The sequence below is a fragment of the Hibiscus syriacus genome, unplaced genomic scaffold, assembly GCF_006381635.1.
Source record: "Hibiscus syriacus cultivar Baekdansim isolate YM2019G1 unplaced genomic scaffold, ASM638163v2 tig00110114_pilon, whole genome shotgun sequence".
NCBI classification, from domain to species: domain Eukaryota; kingdom Viridiplantae; phylum Streptophyta; class Magnoliopsida; order Malvales; family Malvaceae; genus Hibiscus; species Hibiscus syriacus.
Window position 1 is genome coordinate 2,893,364 of NW_024062594.1, and position 11,838 is coordinate 2,905,201.

General features: G+C 34.0%; 2 protein-coding genes across 2 annotated transcripts; both read left to right on the top strand.

Annotated features, from left to right (window-relative positions):
• The first annotated feature begins 2,515 nt into the window (after nucleotides 1-2,515).
• On the top strand, nucleotides 2,516-7,991 carry LOC120215332 (histidine kinase 3-like). The gene is made up of 11 exons (XM_039213053.1): nucleotides 2,516-3,004; nucleotides 3,240-3,476; nucleotides 3,743-3,912; nucleotides 4,137-4,349; nucleotides 4,611-4,797; nucleotides 4,881-4,932; nucleotides 5,070-5,299; nucleotides 5,414-5,512; nucleotides 5,658-6,766; nucleotides 7,022-7,384; nucleotides 7,467-7,991. Exons 1-10 carry the CDS (start codon nucleotides 2,516-2,518, stop codon nucleotides 7,263-7,265), a joined length of 3,030 nt encoding a protein of 1,009 aa, XP_039068984.1. The 3' UTR covers nucleotides 7,266-7,384; nucleotides 7,467-7,991.
• Nucleotides 7,992-8,835: 844 nt separating this feature from the next.
• Nucleotides 8,836-10,666, top strand: LOC120215333 (nuclear transport factor 2B-like). Its single transcript, XM_039213054.1, has 2 exons — nucleotides 8,836-9,190; nucleotides 10,293-10,666. The coding sequence occupies exons 1-2, from the start codon at nucleotides 8,897-8,899 to the stop codon at nucleotides 10,365-10,367; spliced, it is 369 nt and encodes a 122-aa protein (XP_039068985.1). The 5' UTR covers nucleotides 8,836-8,896; the 3' UTR covers nucleotides 10,368-10,666.
• The last annotated feature ends 1,172 nt before the right edge of the window (nucleotides 10,667-11,838 follow it).

The following is an 11,838-nucleotide window of genomic DNA, read 5'->3' on the forward strand; positions in this document are numbered from 1 at the left end:
AGAAAATCTCTGTTGAGAGACTCATCCACCAAAATCGGCGTACAACACTGTCGGTCCAAATTAATCAAGACAGAACCTTGAAACCGAGATACAACAAAAAAAAATTATGAATTGAAACATTACAATCTGAATTGATTTTTAAACATTTTCTTTTTTTAGATAAAAAACATGGCCCGCAATGACCTAACACTTGTGAGACAATATATATATATATATAGAATTCATTTAATATATCATCAAAGTCTTTGTTGCTTTAATATGAATAAATTCATTTGTTTCTTTTATGATATAAAGTAATCGATTATTATTATTATTATTATTATTATTATTATTATTATTATTATATATATTAGGTCAATAAAACGAACATTGCACCTTTCGCCTAACCACAGCCGACCCCATAAATTAATTGAGGCTTGTGTCTGTTGTTGCAAACATGAGTTTTTGCTTATTAACAAATCTAAATTGTCTGTATTACTAGTTAATTATTTTATTAATTAAGTTCCAAGTGTGGAATTGCCTGGCACATTACAGGGTGCACAAAGTCGCAAGTTAGCTGAAAAATAACAAAGGGAAATGTATTTTATTAAGCCTACAAGCTTGTGGGGTTTCGTGTTCGAATCCTAGATTGAAGCCAGTGATAAAAAGAGAAAATTACATATTTAATATCTAAATTATTATTTTTATTTTATTTTGGTACTTAAACTTTAATTTTTTAAAATCATATTTGATATTTAGTTTAAGTTTCAATTTAATATTTCGTCGTTAAAAAATTAACAGAAATACTGATGTGATATTTTTTTAGTTTTTCAAAGATGATATAACATTACCTTATGATGACATATCAACATCACCATAAGTTTTTAAAGTGAGGACCAAAATGAAACATAAACTAAATGTTAAATATTGTTTTGAAAAGAATAAAGCGTGGGTACTAAAGTAGAGCAAAAAAAATAGTTTATATATTAAACGTGTATTTTACCCAAAAAAATAAGACATCCAACTTTCAAGTTTTGAATTTTTTTATATGGGCACGAACCAATTTACCTCAATGGTTAAAAGAATTGTAATTGTTCATAGAGGTCAAAGGTTCGAGCATCAACAACTGCAAGTATGATTGGGTGTTCAATGTCAAATGATTGAGAGTATTTAGAACATATATTACTTTGTAATTACCTTAGCTTAATGAATTTTTTATACGGTGAAGTGAAATGGAGAAATACATAGATCCGATTAAGAGAGAGTAAAATTCGATTTGACTTATAAATTGATTTTCTGTTTAATTTAACTCGAAAAAATTCAACTTCAATTGGTTTGACTCGAAAAAAAATTTTAAATTCAAGTCTAAGGACGGAGCTAGAAAAATAAATTTGACGTGTCAAATTTAGAGAAAAATATTTTGGAGTGTCAAATTTAAAAATTGTATGAAAATTGTCTTTTTAAGTAGGTAAAAATGAATAATGAGTGTTAATATGTAATCAACCGTGTCAATATTCATTTAAAAATATATTAATTTTATTTTCTTAAAAATATTTTTATATTAAGTTTATAAAGATTTTTTTTCCAAATGTTTTTGGGTTGTCACTTGACACTCCTCACTTTATGTTGGCTCCGTTCAAGTCGAGTTATAAAATAAAACTCAAATAATTTATAGTAACTTGAATAACTTAATTTTTTTAATAATTAGAGGATTGATATTTAAGTTAAAATAACTTTTGTAAGAAAAAATTAATTCAAAAAAAAATTACTTTTGTAAGCAATGAATTATTATTAGTTTATGGGTGTCGTGAATGATATGGATAGAGATAATGGCTTATGGTAGCAGACATTCTACAACTATATTCCTCTCTTCTTTTTTCACATATTCTTAGTGTCATCTTTTAAGTACATAATAAGATCTACTTTGTATTAAATCTTATTTTAGCTTCATAGATCTCTATAGTGGGATGTTATTTGGGTCCAACATTAATACCCGCATCTTTGATTGTTGTCTTTGCTGCTTGATTTTAGGAATTTAAGGATTTCCTGTCAGATTCTTTTACCTCGAGGAAAGATTATCTTTAGCTAAGTTTTCATTGATTTGATATCTATTTTTTTAATCCTTTGTTTTCTGGACAAGTTTGGCTCATTCTTCTTGTTCTGGACTTTGGGTGCTTGTTAGAAAATTGAAACTCAGAAGCTTGAGGGATTCTTTTTCTTTCTTATGGTTATTGTGAAAAAAAAATTCATCATCTTCCTCAATTACAGGTCTTATATGAATATCTTACATTTCACAGATAAGATTGCATATTTTGTTCCTTTCTCTTTCCCGCACGGGTACAACACCTTCCAATCAATCTCTGCCGTCTAGTCAATTTGGAGTTTGCTGCACTTTTTTTAATTTTATTTATTCTCTTATTCCAAGGTTCTTGAGATTTTCTGGTGATGTTAGATTTTACTCGACAGTTTTTATAGATTTGACAATTGAGTTACTGAATATCCTTTACTTAGCTGTTAGTTGGTTACTGTTTCTTGGATGAATCTGCTCCATGTTTTTGGGTTTGGTTTAAAGGTGGGGCATCTGGTTTGGATGTTATGTTGCTGGATAGCATCGACGATCTCGATGAATTGGTTCATTAATGGTGGATTTAAGGACCTCAAGGGTGTCCTCCTTGGTGATAGTGGTAGCAAGATGTGGTTCAAATGTTGGGATGAAATCTCAAGCTTCAGCTTCAGGATGCACCATCAGTACTACCAGTATATTGGTTCCAAGAGAGTTTGCAAGTCATGGTGGAGAAAGCTCATATTTTCATGGATAATTGGTTGGACCTTGGCTTCTGTTTGGATCTTTTGTTATATGAGCACTCTTGCTACCGAAAAGCGCAAGGAAACGCTAGCGAGCATGTGCGATGAGAGAGCTAGGATGTTGCAGGATCAGTTTAATGTAAGCATGAACCATATCCATGCTATGTCTATTTTGATCTCAACTTTCCACCATGGGAAAACCCCGTCTGCTATTGACCAGGTAAGCCGTATCGTCTTCTTGGAACTTTTAGATAGGATCATAGAACTACTTGAGATAGATAATTATGTGCTTGATTGCCATTGTTCAGTGTTTCATTTTTGTTCTGCTCAAATCAGAATGTTGTTTAAGCATGGTTATTTCAGCTTAAGAAAAAAGAGATTTGTGTGTTTCACGTTATAAATTATGATCACTTGTGTTTTAGTCGACAAAGGGAACTCACTTTAAGAACCTGTAGAGGACTTTTGCGAGGTACACCGAACGAACTGCTTTCGAGAGGCCCCTCACAAGTGGTGTAGCATATGCCGTAAGGGTGCTCCACTCCGAAAGAGAACAATTCGAGAGGCAACAGGGTTGGACTATTAAGAGGATGAATAATCTTGAACCATCACCAATTCAGGAAGAATATGCTCCTGTTATATTTGCCCAGGATATCGTTTCACATGTAGTTTCTCTTGATATGCTGTCGGGAAAGGTGAGTTCCTTCACTATTTTCTAAAAAGTTTCTTGTGATTCCTTTACTAGCCATGGTCCATAGCGATAAATTTCACCGAAAGGTGTGCTATTTCTGATTAAAGAAAATAGCATAGAAGAGAAACCTTAATTTTTATTAAGCATAACAGAACTGAAGAATTAATTTTTATCACTTCCTAGTTTGGAGGAATATGAAGAATTTTCAATCTATTAAGACCTTTAACTCTAGTTGAGTTAAAATATTTTTAATTTATTTTGTATCAACAGGAGGATCGTCAGAACGTGTTGCGTGCCAGAAGATCTGGAAAAGGAGTGTTAACAGCTCCTTTTAGGTTACTCAAAACAAACCGTCTTGGAGTTATTTTGACATTTGCAGTTTACAAGAGGGATCTTTCCTCAAATGCAACTCCTAACGAGAGGATTCAAGCAACTGACGGGTATGTTTTTGGTACAAACAATAGTTATTGGAATGATTAACCAGTGTCTCCTTGTTTTATGAAAATTAGTGGGAAGATAATTTCATTATGCTTCCCATATGTGGAGACAAAAGATGATCTCTTTTTAACAAGAGGGTCCTAATGTGATGCTTAGCAGCTTTGATAAGATGATCTCTTTCATGATAGTCAAAGAGAAGATATATACTACCTCATTGCTCTATCAGGTATCTTGGTGGAGTGTTCGATATTGAGTCACTAGTGGAGAAGTTGCTACAACAGCTTTCAAGTAAACAAACAATTCTTGTGAATGTGTTTGACACATCAAATCAGTCTTACCCTATCAGTATGTATGGTTCTAATGCATCCAATGATGGGTTGGAGCACGTCAGTCATCTTAATTTTGGAGATCCTTTTAGAAAGCACGAGATGCGCTGCAGGTAATCCATAGATATTGCATTATCTATTAGTATGGGCCCTGGGGTTCAGCTTCTCTTCAATGTGGACCTATCTTTTGATTTTTCACCAAATTCTACTATTTCCTTGAACACCTAGGATTCTAGTAAATCAAGCTTTGCAAGTGACATTCCAGCCGTTAGTTTATGTCCATAAACCCAATCTACAAGAGGGTCTAAGTTCTTAAAAGCATGTCAAAGATAAAGAACTTGAATATACATGGACTAAGTTTGTTCTTTATATAGGTTTAAGCAAAAGCCTCCATGGCCATGGTTTGCAATAACTACTTCAATTGGTGTCCTTGTAATTGCATTACTTGTTGGGCATATCTTCCATGCAACTGTTAATCGAATTGCTAGGGTGGAAGATGATTGCCATAAGATGATGGAGCTCAAAAAACAGGCTGAGACAGCTGATGTTGCCAAATCTCAGGTATATGATAATCTGATTTATACTCTAAAGCCTTTCAACCTGTCATGGACGTTTGGTCCTAATTATTTGTGACCTTTTTGCAGTTTCTTGCTACCGTTTCCCATGAAATCAGAACCCCAATGAATGGTGTTCTTGGTGAGTCTCGAAAACTTCTGTTATTTCTCTGATGTTACTTCAAGCTTTTTATGATTATACTTTATAGAATTAAATTAAATAATTAGCAGAGAATATGGTTTTCTTGGCCATGAAATGAGATGCTTTTATTTTTGCAGGAATGTTGGATATGCTTATGGACACAGTTTTAGATGTTACACAACTAGATTATGTCAGAACTGCTCAAGCTAGTGGAAAGGCACTGGTTGCACTCATAAATGAGGTTTTGGATCAGGCTAAGATTGAATCTGGTAAGCTAGAGCTTGAGGAAGTGCAGTTTGATCTACGAGCCATCTTGGATGATGTGTTGTCACTATTTTCTGGGAAGTCTCAGGACAAAGGAGTAGAGGTGAGACACTAACTTATCTGATTTCCTCCATCTCCTCTCATCTTTCATTTCTTTATCTTTTACCCTTCATACGGTGTTCATCCAAGAGTCTAATGAGAATGTGGGTGAGTGCAGTTGGCTGTTTACATTTCTGATAGAGTGCCTGAGATGCTAATTGGTGACCCCGGGAGGTTTAGACAAATCATCACCAATCTCATGGGAAACTCGATTAAAGTATGTGGTTGGTAATTCTTTAATGTATATAAAACTTGTTGAGACTTGAGATTTATTTAATTTTTTTCTATTTTAATTTCAGTTCAGTTTTATCTGAACTATGCTTTGATATCAATAAATTTATAATTCACTTATTTGTTGTCAGTTCACTGAGAAAGGGCACATCATTGTTACTGTTCATCTTGTGGAGGAGGTAATTGATTCAATAGAAGTTGAGACAGAATATTCATCAAAGAACACCTTGAGTGGTTTCCCTGTTGCAGATAGACGTCAGAGCTGGAAAGCATTTAGAACTTTCGGTCAAGAAGGATCCGTGCATCCTTCCTCTGACAGCATTAATCTTATTGTATCAGTTGAAGATACAGGAGAAGGAATCCCCCCAGAAGCACAGCCTCGTGTTTTCACTCCTTTTATGCAAGTTGGCCCTTCTATTTCCCGAACACATGGAGGCACGGGCATCGGATTAAGCATAAGCAAATGTTTGGTTGGTCTAATGAAAGGAGAAATTGGTTTTGTTAGCATTCCCAAGGTTGGTTCCACCTTCACATTTACTGCTGTTTTTGCCAGTGGCAGCTCTAGTCCAAAGGAGTTCAAGAGCCAACAAATCAACAGCCAGTCTAATACTGTTTCCTCAGAGCTTCATGGGATGAGAGCATTAGTTATGGATCCTAGACCTGTCCGGTCCAAGGTGTCAACATATCATATTCAACGTCTGGGAATTCATGTTGAAGTAGTTTCTCATTGGAAACAAGGTTTATCTATGAACAATGTAATCCACATGGTTCTCATCGAACAAGAAGTTTGGGATAGAGATCTAAACAGTTTGGGTCTATTCATCAATAATTTGGAGAAAATAGGTCACGGTACTCCTCCAAAGGTATTCCTTTTTTCTAATTCCATAAATTCTTCCAGAGGAAATACTACTACTGGTTCCTGTGACTTGACCATCATCTCAAAGCCGTTGAGAGCTAGCATGTTAGCGGCATCTCTACAACGAGCTATGGGCATTGGGAACAAAGGGAATCCCCGTAATGCGGAGTTACCAAGCTTGTCTCTTCGGAATCTTCTTCTTGGGAGAAAAATTCTAATTGTAGATGACAACAATGTGAACCTGAAAGTTGCTGCTGGTGCTTTGAGAAAATATGGAGCTGATGTGATTAGTGCCACGAGAGGAATAGCTGCTATTGAACTGCTTACACCACCTCACCAATTTGACGCCTGTTTCATGGATATCCAAATGCCGGAAATGGATGGGTACTTAAACTCATTTTGCATTTAGATTCTAGAACTTTCTTACGCAATTTTGATCTGGAAATCGAGTTTTGAAACCTTCAGAATAAGATAACAAAATGGGGGGGGGGAATTCTCTAGTTGATGCAATGAGCATTGAAGATGCCTTTTGCAATGGTTTTTTATTTGATGGCTGCAGTTTGCACGCCATTAGTTCTCAATCTATCATATTCCAACTCAGTCATGTTTATAGCAGACAGTCTTTTCTTCTCCCTACAGGTTCGAAGCTACAAGGAGAATTCGGAATGTGGAACAGAACATCAATAATCGTATTCAATTTGGAGAACTATCAATAGATGCTTGTAAAAATGTTTTAAACTGGCATGTACCCATCTTGGCTATGACAGCAGACGTTATCCAAGCTACACACGAGGAATGCCTACGGTGTGGAATGGACGGATATGTGTCGAAACCATTCGAAGCAGAGCAATTATACCTGGAAGTTTCACGATTTTTCCAATAGAACATTATTAGATCAGAATCTGTAGGAAGAACATCTACTCGTAACATGCCATTGGCATCAATAGGACTGCCTCCACTCCGGCATTCTTTGGGGTAAATAAATTCAGATACTTCCCAGCAGTGAGTTCCTTTAACCTCGACTAAAATTCTCTGATTTTTCAAGTATTTCCATTCATCTTTGTAATGGTTGATGTTTTTGCAGGGAACATTTGTTTTTGGTTGCAGAGTGTACATAGAATCATATGCTTGAACATAGGGATTTGCTTGTGTTTTACAATGAAGATAACAAAGCTTGCTGATCTTGGTAAATTTAGATACATGTGCAGTAAAAAAACTTATTGACTCTGGGGTAAGGAAAAAGAAGTTACCAAATGGAAATGGATAGAAGAAATTCAATTCCAGTTCCTGTATGTAGAAAATTGCAGGTATCCTCCCTTGTGTCGGTAATAAAAACTCCTGCAAATTGAAACCTGTTCTCGCTGGACATTATTTATTGTACCATAGTGACCAATTGAATTGAAAGAATTGAAGGTTGCTTGCTTCTCAGAGACTCAGGTGGAGATTGCACCCTTTTACACTAACCTTGTATGAATAAACGACTGATTACTTTTTCTTTTTTTGGTTAAGCCTGTTTACACTATTAGAGAAGTATAAATAGTTTGAAGATCAGTTTTGTATAAATTATATATATTTTATTTAATTATCAGTGTCTGATTTATTATTCGACTACTTCGGATAGTATATTTACAGAATTTCATTATAGTATGATTCTTCAAATTTAATTTTTCTATTCATAATATTAGATTTGAACTTCTGGTCTTATTTAAGAGATGTAATACTTCATTGTGCTAGACAAGCTGGTGATAGTATAATATAAAAGAGTTGGGATTTGAGAATCTGTTAGCTCCTTGAATGTTTTTTCACGTGGTATTTTGTAGTTCACTTTGGGATGCTATAATACCTGCCAAAGAGCATGCAATGTATTAAAAAAAATTCTAAATTTCGACAGTTTTATTATTAGATACACATGTTTAAAAAAATATTAATAAATTATTACAAATTAAAATGAAAATTATATTCAAGCGTTTTTTTAAAATTTTAAGATTTATTGAATTAGTTTAAATTATGATCAAATTAATATAATGTGAAAGTTTTGAGGATTAAAACTATTATTGTAACATGTTATATACTATTTTTTTAATCAAATCGAACTACGGATGATCAAAATAGAAATGAAATGTAACTATAGGAATAATTTTAAGAAAAATAATTTAATGACCAAAATGAAAATATAGAAATAAATGGGTGACCAAATAACCAAATCGATATTTTACCTAAAATTAATTTTATGACCAAAATAGAAAAGAAACAATAAATTACTGAAGAGTGGTGTAGTTTACCCAAAATGAAAACGCAGGCAGCTACTGTTTGATACTTTTATGATTCAAAATGAACCGTTAGATCGACCATCCTATAAATTAGTAAAAAAGAAAAGAAAAGAAAACCCTCTCAACTATCTTCGCTCGCCAGTCGCCTCTCAATTCTTCATTAATTTATCTGTCAGCTGCTTTGTTCTCTTTCGTCTCGTGAATTTGAAGCAGCCGCCCAAATTCTTTAAATAAAAGAAGAAAAATGGATCCAGATGCAGTAGCGAAGGCCTTCGTTGAGCACTACTACTCCACATTCGATGCGAACCGGGCCGGTTTAGCAAATCTCTACCAGGAAGGTTCCATGTTGACCTTCGAAGGTCAAAAGATCCAGGGCTCTCAGAACATCGTCGCTAAGCTCACCAGCCTTCCTTTCCAGCAGTGTAAGCACAACATCACCACCGTCGATTGCCAGCATTCCGGCTCCGGCGGCATGCTCGTCTTCGTCAGTGGTAACCTCCAACTCGCCGGCGAACAGCATGCTCTCAAGTTCAGCCAGGTAATTTTTCATAGCCTCTGCATTATTTCAATTTTCTTCTGTTAGGACTTTAATGTTTACTTCTCTGATCGGTCTACGGCTAATCTATGTTGTCACTGTTGATTCCATCGAGTATACATTTCGTGTCAATTTCGCGATGCAATTATTAATGGATCCTGTGTTGATGTTTCATTGTTTTGATCTGACGCAAGTTGAACTGGGAATTGAAATGTTTACAATGGGATCTTAATAGTGGTCTTAACTGTGATGTTTATATCCCCTTAGTGCTCATCGGATATGCTTAAGATAACAAGATTACTTTTCCAGGGATTGCTCGTTTTTCGTTAATTTTGAATCTACATTAATTGTATTAAATATAAGTGTTATTTAGGCTAGATACCTGATTTCATATAATTGTGCCATGAATACGTTTTGGAAAGATTTGGATTTTTTTTTGGATCTACCATCTTTCCAAAGAACCTGCTGCATTTTTATGCCCTGGACTGCACTTTACATCTTCATAATCATCACTTATTGTACGCTATGCTCCTCAGTATTCCTACCCTCTTGCCTTAAGCATGCCGTGAGCCTTAGTTTTGCATAATATGTAAGTAACTGTATGATGATTAGGTAGACTGCATTCAAGAGCTTTATTCCGTTTCATGGTGTTTATTATGCCAAGCTAAGCATCATTTGCCAATGCTCTTTTATTTATTTATTTTACTTATGATTTTTGCATGATTAAGTGGAGGAGGGTGCTCTCGTTGCACACTGAACAATTATATACCATCATTCTCGATTTTGTTTCTTGGGACACTGCAGGTTATAAAAGATAATATACTTTGACACCTCCTCTCTTCACCAAGAGACATTGATGATTTTCCTTGTGGTTTATGTCTTTCCTTCATTTGGAGCTAACTTATAAACGTTTTCATCTGTGTTGATTGTTCACTGATTTATGTTGCTGGCATTATTTATGCGGAAACATGTTTTGTTTTGCTCCTTAGAGCACGTTTTTCATCTTCTGTTCAGACAACTAAAGGATTTATCATCCACCAATTGTTCGCATTGGAGCTAAACTTATATACGTTTTCATTATCTTTGTCTTGCATTTTGCTCCCAGATGTTTCATTTGATGCCAACACCACAAGGAAGCTTCTATGTGTTGAATGACATATTCAGGTTGAACTATGCGTGAAGACAAATGGGTGGTGATACAATGTCGAGTATTTTAAAACACATTTGCTTATTTTTGGCATCTTGAATGAAAATTGGAAAATTCTTTTTTGTTGATCATGTTTCATTATGGTTTCCATGTCTCTCCACATTTCAGAGATTTCTTTTTTTGTGATTGGTTGAATTGGTGGGAGACGCTATCTTATGTTTTGGATGTTTGATTATAAATTTTAGTTTAGCTTATGCTTTTCAGAAACAGATTTTCCATCAATGAATCATAGATATATGCAATTGATGATTAATATGAATGGTCTTTCTGTTTCCTTGTGTCAATAAAAGTTTGATTTCTCGAATCCTATCTGATTATAGTTGAAATTCGAAATAATGTTACATTACCATACTTTACTACTACTTACATCTCAAAATAAGAGAATAAAGTAGTCTGGGATCAAGCTCGTTCTTGGCCACAGATTCGAACCAGGGCAAGAGCTGCCATTGTTAAAACCTTCAATGGCTCATTGTCCTTCACTCGATCTCATGTGTGGAAACTCAACATTTGGAAGCTCGGGTAATTGAGCTTAATTGTGGGGGTGGATTTTTTTATATATATTTATATTTGGCATAATGTCAAAAAAGACTTATGTTGATTAAATAGTTATTTTGGCCCCTTTTTTTTTAATATTTTGACCCCTGACATTTCATTTTAGGTAGAAAGGCTCTTATGTGGATCGAAACTGTTAGTTAACAAATGATCAATACTTCAAAATAGAGGGGTTTTTTTTATTATAAAATGAAATATTGGGGTCAAAATGCTTCAAAACAAAGAATAAGAGTTAAAGTAATTATTCAATCAAATGAATTTTAAAATATTTTAAAAAAATGGATCAAAATGATCATTTTGATAAAGTTTGAGCTATCTTTAATATTATGCATTTACATTTTACAAAGTTTTTGCTTTTTTGAAGAATTATTTTGGTACGAAGTTGTTAATGTTCGTTTAATTTTTAACCCCAAGTATTCTACAAGAAGTCCCTTCATTCAAACGTTTGCATTATTTAATAAAAAAATGCATATGAATGCTTGCAAATGTTACTATAGGAGAAAGTTTTCCACGATTTCATATAGTTTTTCTTTGGTCATTAGTAAAATAATTATTTTGTATCAATTATTGTATATTTTCTAACTTATTTAATAAATTTTAAATTTAGTTTATAGAGATATAATTAGTGAAATCATCCATACAAGTGTAAAGGAGTAACCATTTTTCATAAAAGATATCATGTCGACTTTTTAGAGTACTTACAAGGATTTTGAGGTATATTATAGGTTTATCATGAAACTCAATTGGATCCAACAGTCATTTAACAAATTTATTATTCGTTCATTTTTTTAGGAGAATAATCACCCATTTCATTTCAAATCTAACAAATACTAATACTTGATCGATTAATTTCATTGTTGTTATTTTCTCTTTTTAAAGGAAAAAAAACTTC

What these genes read in the sequence shown, in the direction of transcription:
- LOC120215333 (XM_039213054.1), top strand. Translation starts at nt 8,897, where the DNA reads ATGGATCCAGATGCAGTAGCGAAGGCCTTCGTTGAGCACTACTACTCC. An exon ending in ATGCTCTCAAGTTCAGCCAG is followed by an intron (nt 9,191 to 10,292) that starts GTAATTTTTCAT and finishes TTTTGCTCCCAG; the next exon opens with ATGTTTCATTTGATGCCAAC.
- LOC120215332 (XM_039213053.1), top strand. Translation starts at nt 2,516, where the DNA reads ATGAATCTGCTCCATGTTTTTGGGTTTGGTTTAAAGGTGGGGCATCTG. An exon ending in AGGATTCAAGCAACTGACGG is followed by an intron (nt 3,913 to 4,136) that starts GTATGTTTTTGG and finishes TTGCTCTATCAG; the next exon opens with GTATCTTGGTGGAGTGTTCG. An exon ending in CTCAGGACAAAGGAGTAGAG is followed by an intron (nt 5,300 to 5,413) that starts GTGAGACACTAA and finishes GGGTGAGTGCAG; the next exon opens with TTGGCTGTTTACATTTCTGA.